Source organism: Dysidea avara, chromosome 13 (assembly GCF_963678975.1).
Source record: "Dysidea avara chromosome 13, odDysAvar1.4, whole genome shotgun sequence".
Classification (NCBI taxonomy): domain Eukaryota; kingdom Metazoa; phylum Porifera; class Demospongiae; order Dictyoceratida; family Dysideidae; genus Dysidea; species Dysidea avara.
The window spans coordinates 6,239,214-6,252,898 of NC_089284.1; the positions used below are offsets into that span (position 1 = coordinate 6,239,214).

The 13,685-nt window shown below is 39.1% G+C and overlaps 1 protein-coding gene across 1 annotated transcript; it reads left to right on the forward strand.

Annotated features, from left to right (window-relative positions):
* The first annotated feature begins 5,934 nt into the window (after positions 1-5,934).
* LOC136242308 (endothelin-converting enzyme homolog) lies at positions 5,935-13,565 on the forward strand. Its single transcript, XM_066033714.1, has 16 exons — positions 5,935-6,820; positions 6,875-6,928; positions 8,083-8,196; positions 8,246-8,332; positions 8,385-8,515; positions 8,564-8,792; positions 8,906-9,004; positions 9,056-9,133; positions 10,703-10,809; positions 10,859-10,917; positions 11,008-11,059; positions 11,105-11,172; positions 12,343-12,467; positions 12,532-12,687; positions 13,152-13,228; positions 13,287-13,565. Exons 1-16 carry the CDS (start codon positions 6,209-6,211, stop codon positions 13,384-13,386), a joined length of 2,148 nt encoding a protein of 715 aa, XP_065889786.1. The 5' UTR covers positions 5,935-6,208; the 3' UTR covers positions 13,387-13,565.
* The last annotated feature ends 120 nt before the right edge of the window (positions 13,566-13,685 follow it).

Sequence of the window (13,685 nt, forward strand, 5' to 3'; positions counted from 1 at the left end):
TGTAGACGTGCATGCATATGCAAGAATCTTGATGATCATGGCATGTAAATTATTAGCTTTATTTATTCTGTTGCTTTGTGCCTTGGTTGACAACCTGGTCTTTACTTTATGACCAGCTGTGGGAATTTATTGAAATGTCTTCAAAATCAGTACTATAGTTTGGAAACTTCTATAAGAAGAAGGCTCTAACAGCAAAACAGTGTGATTCTATATTCCAAGGCAACCAGGCAGATATCAATTATCTGATGAAAAGTGGTACCCTCGGACCTCGGTGGTAGCTACTATGGTAACAAAGATGCTTGGAACAGATAGCTATGTTTCTTGGTATAGCTACTATGGCAACAAAGATGCTTGGAACAGATATGTTCCTTGGTCAGTATTGCTTAAAAATTCAGCCTGTGCTTCAAATCATTATCTATACACATGCTTGATTATTTGGTTGTATGAAAAGCTTTCAAGCTGCTACATGTACAGACTGATATATTGTTGAGTAGCTAGCCACCACCACTATTTGCAATCATTTGATTTGTTCTATCACCTGAATAGCATGCTCGACACTACAGTTTATTAGCTAAACGTTTGCTGCTGCCAACTCGCCCACCAAACTTCAGCAGTAATTAATTTTTTTTCTTGCTCTCTCTTAAAATAAGTACTTAGCTATATAAGTAAGTTTATTATTAAATACACATGTAAGTTTTAAAATTATAGGATAGTTCAACTATATATCAAATGTAAATGTATGTAATAACCTTAGCCAGCTAACTTAATTTGATTGTAATTTTATACATTCAATTGTAAATGTAAGTTTTGCCCACAGACCATTAATGCAGGCCTTGCCTGCATTAAAAAGCAGTTTAAAAAAAAAATAAAGTAGCTTAGGCCAATAGCTAGCAAGGTTGCTAAAGATAATCGTCGTCTCTGATATGAACGAGCAAGCTTCAGGGCGGCCCACAGGGGGGGGGGGGGGGGGGGGCAACTGGGGCATTTTGCCCCGGGCCCCAGCCTGAAAGAGGCCCCATGAAGGGCCCCCTGAATACCTGTTTAAAAGATCGATATACTCTAATAGAGCAGTCAGATCTAAATACTCTAATAGAGCAGTCACAGTATTCTTCAGAGGAGCACTGTAGCAAGCTTATAGATAAGGAGATATGGTTGGTGATGGGTAGTTATTGTCATTGCCAGCAGGTTGTGACCTTTTTTTTTTTTTTTTTTTTTTTTTTTTTGGTCTTCACCTTACAACTTGGGTCAAGGGCCCCACTTTAACTCTTTGCCCTGGGCCCCTTAATTTCTCTGGACGGCCCTGGCAAGCTTCACCCGTGAACAGTTGCTATTGAGGTTGCTCAGTACTGTTAGCTACAGTTCCTGTAGTTAAAATGGCTTTTGCAGGGTTATAGCTAGCTAGATACGCACGCCCAGCACGAGAGTGACCAGACCAACGTGAACTGAGCTACAATCATCCGGCACGACAGAGCTGGAAAAATGCTTGTGGGCTGGCACACAGACTATTTCTAGTCTGGTCCGTTAAATAGACTTGAACCTATTAAACGCTTGGTTTGCTAGAGGAACTTCCGGTCCGACGGTCTGTAAAATAGACATTCCCTTCCTGGAATCGTTTGTTGTCAGGATTCCACCCGGGACAATTATCCTTTCTTTTAAGGGCATCGTCTGACACGTTATCAACTGAGGTTAATTTGTGTAGATGGAAAATTCAGTGTAATGCGCGATGTGTTTTATGTGACTCTGCACGTCCCACTACCGCCCATATTTTGAGTGGGTGCCCAGTGGCTTTGGACCAGAACAGATACACCTACCGGCATAACTTGGCATTGCAATGTTTGGCATACCAATTTATTGATCTTTGTGAAAATTTACCATTTATCCAAGTTTTTGTTGACCTCCCCCCAAACTTGCAAGCCAGTGTGTCACCTCCAGCCACAATTCCACCAGAGGTGATGGTGACTTCTTATCGTCCAGACCTTGTATTTTACAATACTGCTACCAACTCTATTGCCTTACTTGAGTTGACCTGTCCATTGGATTCAGAACACCATCTTCAGTCAGCCAGGTTACATAAGCAGAACAAAGTAGAGTATCAGCAACTGTTAGCAGAATTAGATCGTTTGAATGTTTCTAACTATTACGAAACTCTTGAAATCAGCGTTCTAGGCCACTACCATCCTTCTTGTGTAAAAGACTTATGGAACCTGTTACATTTGTTCACCAGGATATATTAGTGTCAAAAGCAGCTCTAAGGAAAGTTTTGGATTCTGCTTCGCAGAAGTGTATTACAGCATCTCAAAGAATATTTATGGCTAGGGATTGTCGTGAGTGGTTTCCTGCCTCCCCAGACTGACTCTTTAGTTATAGTTGAATGTGTATTCATGTATACTTACTTTATGTTTTGTACTCCCTTGCCATGCCCACCCAGGTGTTTTTAACCAACCCTGTCTGGTGGTAGCATGTGACCGAGGATTCCTTAATGTTTGTGTCTCATTATAATAATGATGGTTTTCTCTATGTGTGTGGGAATCAGGAATTATGTGCTAGCATTTTGAGGTGATTATAAAGCTTTAACAGTAGGAAAATCTGCAGATTGCACAACTCCGTTAAAAAAGACCGAGATACTCTAATAGAGCAGTCAGAAACTCTAATAGAACAGTCGCTGAATATTATTTACTCTAATAAAGCAGTCACATGGAAACGAAATACTCTAATACAACAACCAGCTAAAGAATTCAAGACTATTGGAAGCTTAAACATCAATGAAAATGGTCTGATACAACAATAAACTGGCATTATTAGCCAATTATTGTGGCATAATTTTGGGAATAATGGGCAGCTCTTAAAAGCATAATAGGTGATTTTTTGAGCACTGCATGCTCAAAAGCATAATGCTCAATTTTTGGAGCATAATAGCCTCATACGTGTTATATTAGCACAAGTTTAAAACTAACAACAGTTATGCATAGTTATCAAGTACAGGGTATAAGGGAAAGTCTGCATAGAATATGCTGAGGAAAAATTATGTGAGTGGTGAAATAGCATATGCGTGCAAGCCTTTAGATTTGTCACGTAATGAAAATTTTCATACTCTAACAACATCCATGTATTTTAATTACTTAATAGCTCACTTGGGACCTACATGCAGTCTACAACTTAACACTATAACCATGACTGCAGGAATGGTATAAATTTGTGTATATTTACATACAAAACACCAGTGTGTAAAATTACATGAGGTCAACTGAAAGAAATTGGTTAACCATGCAACTAATTGATGATGTTACCTTAATTTTGAATACCAAAATTATATGTAGCCACGTTTCCAAATCTTAATGCATGTTTATCACATGTACAGTGGAACCTCGGTTAACCAAACCACTGAGACCATGTGGTATTCAATATCCATGACCCTGTAAAATTACATAGTGTGTTAACACATTACAGATTCTCTTCGCACTGCTGTGGGGTAATGTGCTAAATTTAAGCATATCCGATCCTTCAAAGCTGAAAAGTTAAATAACTGCATTGCCAATATAGTAATAGCTAAAGTGGAACCTTAAACTGTAATATTGTTAGAATAGGTGACACATTTTCAACATTTTATAATCGAGGAGTTCCCTAAGTGAGTGTACTAGGGCTTTAGTTTTTATATATTTGTAAGTGACCTCCCACAGTGTATCCAATTTGCAACACCTTTCATCTTTGCCGATGACACTAAATTAAAATGTCTACTTGCAATCATATCATGGTCATTAGGAGACAATACACTTCAAAGCTACTGAGTCACTCTTTTTAGACCTACTATTCCAAGGCAATGAATCTGTAAATTTGTACATGTTCATTTTTGATCATTTGATCTAGACACCTCAACATACATTGTCAATGGAAAACCTATTAAGCAACTCAAGGACCTTGGCATCATTTTCTCAAGCAATCTTATCTTAACTGGACAGATCATTACAAAACTATATCATGCACTACTCAAATTCTAAGCCTGACCAGATGCACATTCAAAGTCATGCAACTGCACATGCATGCATACAAGCAAAAAAAAACAGCTTTACATTTCCCTAGTCTGATCACAATTGAGTATTGTTCTCAAAGATGGAGACCTCAGCTAATCAGAGACATCACCAACCTGGAACATGTTCAGTGCAGGGCCACCAAATACATACTAAATGACTATAATACATCTCATCATAGGCTCCAACAAGTAATAGTTGTAACACACCCATAAGGTTTGTATCCTATTTGTAAACACGACACCCGAGGATGGAGTGTTTACAAATCAGATAGAAACCGAATGGGTATGTTCTAACTGATTTGTGGTATGGGGCATGCGCAGATCAAAGACGCCCATTTGTAACACCATAGTAACACGGAAGGAGCAAGAATGCAAAGCTAATATTGTATCAGAGTGTCCATATCCACCGGTATACTGGTGGATGTAAGAGCCACCTGTCAGCTATTGACACCGATGTGGTATGCCCCGAGCATTCGACTTTAGGGCACGCATCTAGTAGTGTCTCGAGCATTCGACTTTAGGGGATGTGTCTAGTAGTTGCCCCAAGCATTCAACTTTAGGGGATGCGAAAAGTAATGGTAACGTTAGGGTTAGAGTTGGGTTCAGCTTTGTTCCTTCTCCTTCTTAAATATAATACAGTACACCTTTGTGGTTTGCTACTAGTTGCATTTATAAGGTAGAAAACAAAGGAAGTCAGTAGCTGGCAGCAGTGGCTCAGTGGTAGGCCCCATGACTGAAGAGTGTGGAGGGTCTGGGTGTCGGGGATCCACTTCAACTTTTCATTTTACAGTACCTTTTTTGTCTAAGTTTTTTTTTTTTTTTTTTTTTGGTTCACCGGTGGTAATATTGGCCCTTAATGTATTGTACTATTGTTCAGTTGCTGAACCAGACCAGAAGTTGAGTGAAGGTGAATTCTCACCATAGAGGCATATATTATCATAGATTATAATCTATGATATAATCTATGTTCTCACTATAAAGAGGAAGAGGGGTACGTACCTTGGTACGTACGGCGGATCCGGCCTTCATGGGTATAGCTCCTAGCCTCCATCCTACCCATGCAAGTTTATGCCTTTCAGTGAGCTGGTCTATGATGACTAGATCATTTACTAGACTGATGAAAGTTAAGAAGCACTCCCATTTCCCCGCTTGTGTTGTGTTGGAACATGAATCTATGGTTGTAACTTCTGAACTTTGGGTACAGACAAGAGTTGCTTCATCAGTCTGCAACTAGTAGTGGCACAGGTATATCTGCTACCACTGAGGTTGGCTTCCACATTAGCAGATAAATAGGGTATGGCTTATAGCTAGTTGATACTTGAAGTGTAGGCTTTCTTTTTTCATTGTTGAGAGCAATGTACCTGTCATGTGTTATGTTGTGGGAGTGCTTCTTAATTTTCATCAGTCTAGTAAATGATCTAGCCACCATAGACCAGCTCACTGAAAGGCATCAACTTGCATGGGTAGGATGGAGCCGCTAGGAGCTATACCCATGAAAGCTGGACCGTAAGTACCCCTCTTTCCCTTTATAGTGAGAATTCACCTTCACTCAGCTTCTGGTCTGGTTCAGCAACTGAACAATCACTGTCATAGTCACCCTGACTCACTTCTCCACAATCACTACCACGTACTGGTCATCCGGTCATCACGAAAACACCAGACATGCCAACTCTCACGCATTAGGCGTGAGTCTCACTCTTTGGCTAGTAATCTCACGCTCTCACGCTCTCACGCCTAACCCTCTGTTTCTCACTCTATCAGCTTAGTTCTCACGCATTTGTCACGCCTTATCTGCTTCATCATTAATAGCCCTGTGCTTAAAAATTGGACAGCCCTGTGTTTATTTTTGTACTTTGAGCATGCAGCGACCTTTTTTTTTTTTTTTTTTTGGTCTTCACTACCAAAAATCCTGGAGCTGCACTGGAGTCTGGTCCACATTGCTGGTAGTATTTGAGGTCTCACTCCTAAAATTGTTCAGAGGTTGACATCTCTGAAACACTTGAATCAGTATCCGCTAGAGAATCCTGATCTACAACAGTACAAGCGCCCAGATAGTATCCGTATATCCTCTACCAGACACTTCGACCATATTCGTACATCCGGTGTCATCATCCCTCCCACGGTAAACTGCCTTTGTAGCGGAGTAACAGCAAGTAGTCACGACCATCATACACCGTGACCATGTCGGACGGTCGAGGAATGTACAATGTGGTAGCGACTGATGAATACCAGCCTAGTGGTGATTCGAGAGATGCACGAAATAAACGCAAGTACGCCCGACTTATATGGCGTATGCTAATCGTATTAGCAGTTGTACTGTTGATTGTTATCGGTGCTGTCGTGGGAGCTTATTTTATATTTCACAAGACCGAGTCAGGCAGAGCTGACCCATGCGACGACTTCTATCAGTATAGCTGTGGGGACTGGCTGTCCTCGAATGGTCTGGATGGCCGTGATTCATGGGGGACTTTTTATCAGCTGGCCATAGACAACTACCACCACCTGAGAAGCTACATGTCTGAGCCACCCAATGAGGATGACCCAGATGCAATCAAGAAGACAAAATATGCATATGCTGCCTGCACAAATGTGGACTACATACAAGTTAACCTTGTAGACCACTTAAGAGACTTTATCAGGTTATCGGGGGGGTGGGATAGCATTGGAATAAGTGGAAGTGACTGGTCCTGGACCACTGATGATTTAAGTAAAGATCACTATCTGGGTAGCAGTGCATTTTTTGAGTTTGGGGTTCAACCAGACGACATAAATTCTTCCTTGCCAGTGATCAAGGTTAGTGAGTTAATGTTGTGCACATACAAAACACTAGTAATAAATTCATTGCAGATTAGCCAAGCCGGGTTGACACTAAGCTCTCCTCAGATGTATGAAAATAATGACGTAAGCACTTGTAGGTCTATATGCAATTTTGTATCTGGGTCATGTAATTTCTCATGAAAGCTTTAAGTGTCCTAAAGATACTTGGGCAAGCTTACCTAGCAATTTTTGTTATAGTTTTTGTTAAAAAGCTGACTATGATACAGACATAGAAGCATTCCTGATGCATGGCTCTTGACAGGTACATCTAAATTATTGCAGAATCATCATCATTATATGACAGAGCAATTAAATAACATCAGGTCATCATATCAATCATATTGTAGCACATATATCTAGGGCTCAAACGAATATTCTATTATTCGAATATTCGTTTCAAAGGAAATATATAACATCAGTGGTAGAGTACATGGAAATACTTGATCCTACATAAGCATATCTATGACATAAGTGATCAAATCATGTTGATTCTGAATTGTATTAAAGAGACATCTTGTATAGCCGCAAGATTATTGATATCTCATCCATATCAATGCTGAAAAAGAATATTCGAATATTCGGTAGTTATGAATAAAGAATATTCGAATAGTAAAAACCACTATTTGTTTGAGCCCTACATATATCGCCCATGCAGCGTTATAAATTTTAAGAGAAATGTTTAAGATGTCATTGTGCAGGGGCAGATCCAGGAGCTGGCAGGAGGAGGGGCACAAAGAGGCTAAGTTGTAGTTGGGGAGATCCAGATTCTCTTGTTAGTTGCTGAATTTTGAAGCAGCAGATAATCACCTCTTAGTGGTGTCTCACTGTTGGTTTTTGCCATTTTGGCCTTTGCAGATGGTTGTGAAGTCATAAAAGCTGTTAAAGGGCTCCGAGTGTCCTAAACAACAGCAACACAATAATTATTTTTAGAGATGCTTAGTATGCACGAAGGTGCTGGGTAGTAATTTCACTGCTAATTTGACATTGGTTTCAGGTGAATTTTATAGTAAATGGTGCATATATTCATGAGTTTTATATCCAAACTGATCTTGGCCTGACATAAAGTTTAGTATTTTAATCAAAGTATCAGTGGCTGGCTCCTCCACAAGGTGGGAGGGGGCAGTTGCCTCAAATGCCCCATCCTGGATCCACCATTGTACAACAAATGTGACTATAGTCAATATACATTATACACACATCAAAACTTGTCTTGATCAGCATGCTTTGCTTGGTTATAGAATTTTGAGGATTTGGTGGACATGATCAACAATGTGCTTGTTGTAGTAGGCATTAGTTATGAATACCATACCTTAGCTCGGGATATTGCTAACTATGAACGCGAGTTAGCCCGAGTAAGTGCCAGTATTGTTGTGGTTTGTTGTGATATCATTACTACTGAAGGAATCATTGACTGATACAGAATTACGGAATGTCGCTGCTCTTTATAATCCAATGACTCTACAAGAACTACAAAATCTATTTAATATGGTAGGTGATTTATATTATAGTTTTACTGGAAGTTGTATAACCTCCTTAACAGGATTGGACTCTGTATTTTGACAATATCTTCAGCAGTGCTGAGGTCACTGCTGATTTTGATCATGATAGTGTCGTAATTGTTGAAACACCAAGTTATTTTAGAAATATTAACAGATATCTTTCATCATCTACGTGAGTGCAATATTAATAATTGTGGCCACATTTTTGAAATAACTCCAGGGCAGTTGATTATGCCAAGTGGCAACTGCTGATCAATGAAATTGCTTTCTCAGCTGCTTCATTGGGTGATGACAGTTGGGGAATACTGTGGAAAACAAAGTTTCCCAAAACTTCAAAACTTGGAGAATCCTCCACTCTTGCCTGTGTAGAATTTGTTGAGATTGCCATGCCATTTGCTATAGCCAGGCCTTTTGTAGAGGAGTTTGTCACTGATAATACTACAAACGTTGTGAGTTATAATTATTGTCTATTGCTTACATATCATTCTTGTTAATGGGAGCAGTAGGATGGTGTATAGGTGACTGACACTCTGAGTATTTCAATTGTACCTATTTTTACAAGGTCAATGAAACTGCCAATCAAATTTTGAATGCATTTGTTGAGAGATTGATGGACAAGGATTGGCTGGATGATGTAACAAAGGATCAGTGCATGGATAAGGTATGACAGGAATTGTCACTGTACGCATCAAGAGATCTCACATTTCCACAGGTTGATGCCATCACCAGACAGATAGCTTATCCTGATTTTATCAAAATTGACAGAGATCTTGACAGATATTATGAAAATGTAAGAGCAAACATATACACGCATCCATCGCTTTAGAAACAATAACACAACACCACAAAGCCACAGTGTTTCTCTATATTAATGATTTCATCATACCAGGTTATTACCCATCCACCCTCCATCCACCATAATTCTATTATACCCAACCAGTGATGTGCCCAGTTTTAGAATAGTGGTGGCTACAAGAGATAGGTTTGCATCCAGAAATGTAGTGTGGGGCCTTAACTTGTGTGTATCAGAGGTGAATCTAGTGGCTGGTGAGTGGTAGTGGTGGCTATTTTATTTGAGTGGTGGTCAGCACCCACCACTGTGTGCTTTTTGATGCACCTTTTTGTCCTATTTGTTCCATGTAAGTCTTCATCTACAAACTCTTATGCTCAGTTTTTTAGCACTGGCACATAACTGCCTTACATCATACCGACAGTTATAGCACTTTTGGGGTAGGGCAGGTGAATTGCCAACATGTTTGTCCATCTCTGTGTTTATAGTCCAGTGTGTTGTATTAAAGCTTCTTTAAACTTACAACTGCAGTATCCAGAATATCTACTTCTATGTGTTAAGCACATATGGTAGGTGTGCACTGACATGCAAAACTGTTTGTTCAAATTTACCTTATTACTGTTGTAGTAAATAAGCAACTTGCATGATTGCCCAGGATAGGGACTACTGTGCATCTGAAAAATGATATTACTGGAGCCATGCAGATACTATAGTTTACACTGAGAAGCTATGTCTGACGTGGCACATAATCCTGATTACATCCTTTCACTCCATACATTACCTATTACACTATAGGTATTTTAAGCCTGGGTTTTTGTACGGCAAGATATATATGTATCACTACAACATCAGAACTGAAAGTGCATAGCATGGGACAAGTTCTGAACCTTTGCTTGCCATGCAGTCGCTATAATTGCAAATTGTGTTGGCTTTAAATTATACCCGAGTTCATTTCTCTTTGTTGACAGTAAGGTAAACATCATGTAGAAACTAAAACTGTATATGCACCACCTGTAATGTAGGTATACTGTATATACAATTGCCTTAGCTTTCATGCATTTTAACTAATTAGCCCTACATGCTCATTATTTCACTACATGTACTTTAAAAATTGATCATGTGATTTATAGCACTGTCGACATGCATGCTACACAGCAAATACAAAATTTTGTAAATGCTGTTCATTTACACTGTTTTTAATAAAATTTTATTATTTTTCTAATTAGTTATCAGTGCATGTAATACCTGCACCATGGGGCAGGTAGCAGTGCTAGTACTCTAATAAAGCAGTCATTTTCAATTTTGGATAAACAAGGGTACAAATAAATGAGGATCAGATAACTGAGGGTCTACTGTACATGCAAATTTAAAGAACACATGCTTTATTCCTCAGTCATTAAGGCAGCTATCACATTACTGAAATAGAGATCAAATTCATGTTGCTAGCTATGACTTTGCTATTTATTGTGTGATCCCCACTTCTATTTAAAATTTGTTTTCTTATGCTTGTCCTAAGCAAGCACACAGTATATGAAACCCTGTGACAAAAACACATTTTCTTACTACTAGCTTGCCTTTAATGCTACTTCAAATCACTTTAAGAATATTGCAGCTTATAACCAGTTTCAAATCCACCAGCAGTTGTCTACATACAACAAGCCAATTGATAAGACTGAGTAAGTAATTTGGATTAGTACTACAGGTGCACACATTTCCACAATGCAGGTGGCAAGCCCCTCCCACTGAGGTGAATGCATATTATTCACCAGAATTTAATCAGTTTGGTAAGAGTATTAGCAACTTTGTTACATTGTGCATGCTGCATTACATATACTGTAACCCTGCGTTTAATGTATTCATCTATGTTTCAATAGTTTTTCTGGCTGGAATTTTGAGACCACCATTCTTTGCATCCAACTGGCCACCGTAAGTTTGTAGTCATATCATACCACTATAAATTTGTTTGAATAGTTATCAACTTTATGGAGCATTTGGAGCAGTGGTTGGACACGAGCTTACCCATGGGTTTGATGATCAAGGTAGTCTTTATGACAACTGCATGTGAATTGGCATCCTTTGTTAAAAGATTTATAGATAGTGAAGTAATGAGCTTTATCTGCAATTATAGAACTTTGCGTGGGCGAGATCAAAGGGAAAAGTGTACTTTAAATTTCACAAAGTACACTCTCAGCCGGCCAACAGTGCTTCATTGACCACAAAGAGTGCTTTAATGCACTGCAAAGAGTGCTTTATTAAACGAATAAAGCACTCTTTGTGGACAATAAAGCACAGTTGCCCACATGCTCTAGTGCAGGCTAATAGCTTGCGGGGCTCACGCCAGTACAACTAATCACCCAAGCCGGTGAAGGCTGATAGCCTCGCCACGCTGAGTGATCAATCACCCCAGCCAATACGAATTCTACCGCTGGATTGCTTTTATAGACATACCTAAATGCTTCGATGATGGGTGGGAGAAAGTAACGTTGTTGTTACATTTGTTAATGTAAATGGACAAGTCCTGGAGATATCACGGAAATACTTCACCATGTGTCACAATAGAATTGATTATGGGTTACGACCCAATCCTGCCAAAATACACGATGAACATCTATCATGCCAAACTATGGTGAAATACGCATGAGTTACTTTGTTAAACTAGTTTGTGTGCATTCAGGCTGCTAATTATTTGTGTAACGCATGTTAATTACGAGTCCTAGTGTAAGCTACACGACTAGAAAGTTCCATAAATCATTTAAAGCATAGCCTTGCTCGTGCTATATGAAAATAAAGCACTCGGCACTTGGCCTCGATGCTACTAAAGCACTCGGCTTCACCTCATGCTTTATTAGTATCTCGGCTGCGCGCCTCGTGTTTTATTTTTCATATAGCACTCGCGACTATGCTTTAACATACTTACGTCACAAAGCAAAGGGGTAGGGGGGACTTTGTACAGATAAGTATTGGGAGAGATGGCAGTTTGTTATGATAATGTCCCCACAGTAATTGCCAATTATGATGTTACATTGTGGATAAGGCTTATTGAAGAATTTATATAGTTTTGTTATTGACATGTTATAATAAGCCATTCTGCCTATCAAGAAAGACTGTTACAAAACTTTCATTAAAAGCAGTTTCATTACGAACCTGAATAGTTGTCCTACAATGCTGATGTGTCAAGCACTAATAGCGACTGCATTTTGTGATCACAGGTCAACAGTATAACAAAGATGGAAACCGTATTCAGTGGTGGACAAATCAATCTATTGCCAACTTTAAAGAACGCACTCAATGCTTTGTGGACCAGTACAACCAGTACAGCCTGCAAGGGTACCAGGTAACCATGCATACATAGTGATGATGTGTTGTAACATTATATGTGTGTTTCTGTATAACTGTAGATTGATGGTCAGCTCACACTGGGTGAAAATATTGCAGATAACGGAGGACTACATACTGCATTCCGTGCATACATAAATTCAATGAATGCAACAGAGCGGCAGTCAAAGATTGGGGGACATACTTTAGATCAACTCTTCTTTATGTCTTTTGCACAGGTTTGTTTAATTGTACACTGAAACTCAGTATAGGCCAGGAAGCTTATCTATGCTGAAGACTTTGTTGCCAGGCAGTTTTTTCACTCCATGATTATTGTATGTCAAGTTATCTAAGATCAAAATACTCTAATAAAGCAGTCATGTAAGCACTTCAATAATGCAGTCAAGTGTACTGTCAAGCAATCATGAAAGAATTCTGAGGATAGTTTCTAGTTAATTTTTTTACAGGCCACACTCAAACCTTCATCATCCCCACTACACGGTACTACTGTATTGTATGATTAATTCCAAACCAGCTGTTATGGATGACAAAGACCCTGACATGACAAAATATGAAATTAGAGTCTCACATTGTAATGGAACTGCTTTACAAGATTGATAGACCAACCCCTTAATATATTAGTTGTTGTTGGGTGGCTGGGAACAAAATGAGGATATTTCATTATTGATGTCATTTGTTACAGCTATGGTGTTCTAAATTCAGTGGTGATGCTTTAGAGTCATCAACACAGACAGACCCTCACAGTCCTGGACCAATCCGGTTAGCCAGAGCAGACAGCGTGGTGTGTGTATATTTTTCTACTTTCTTGCATGTGTAGTGTGCTTGGCAGTATTGTTAACAGTGATGAGTTTGCTACTGCTTTCAACTGTTCTAGTGGATCTAGAATGAATCCTGTTAAAAAGTGTTTACTCTGGTGATACATGCCTACACTTCTAAGTAGCCTTTTGTATTTTGTAGAATTATAACTTTCTAGCATTAATTTATACTTTTGTTGTTGCATGGCATTTCTGCATTTATAGAGTTTTTGCTTCTGTGCAGTTGTAAACCTATATGTTTATATGATCTACTGTAGCTAAAAGTATATTCTTTCATGGCAGAGACGGACAAAAAGTCATACTGTGCATATGTAACGTGTAACAAAGTGTTCAACCTCTTTGAGTTGGCATCATGAAGGTCATTTAGATGGGGGGAAAATTTTCAGTGCATAGTTCATTGA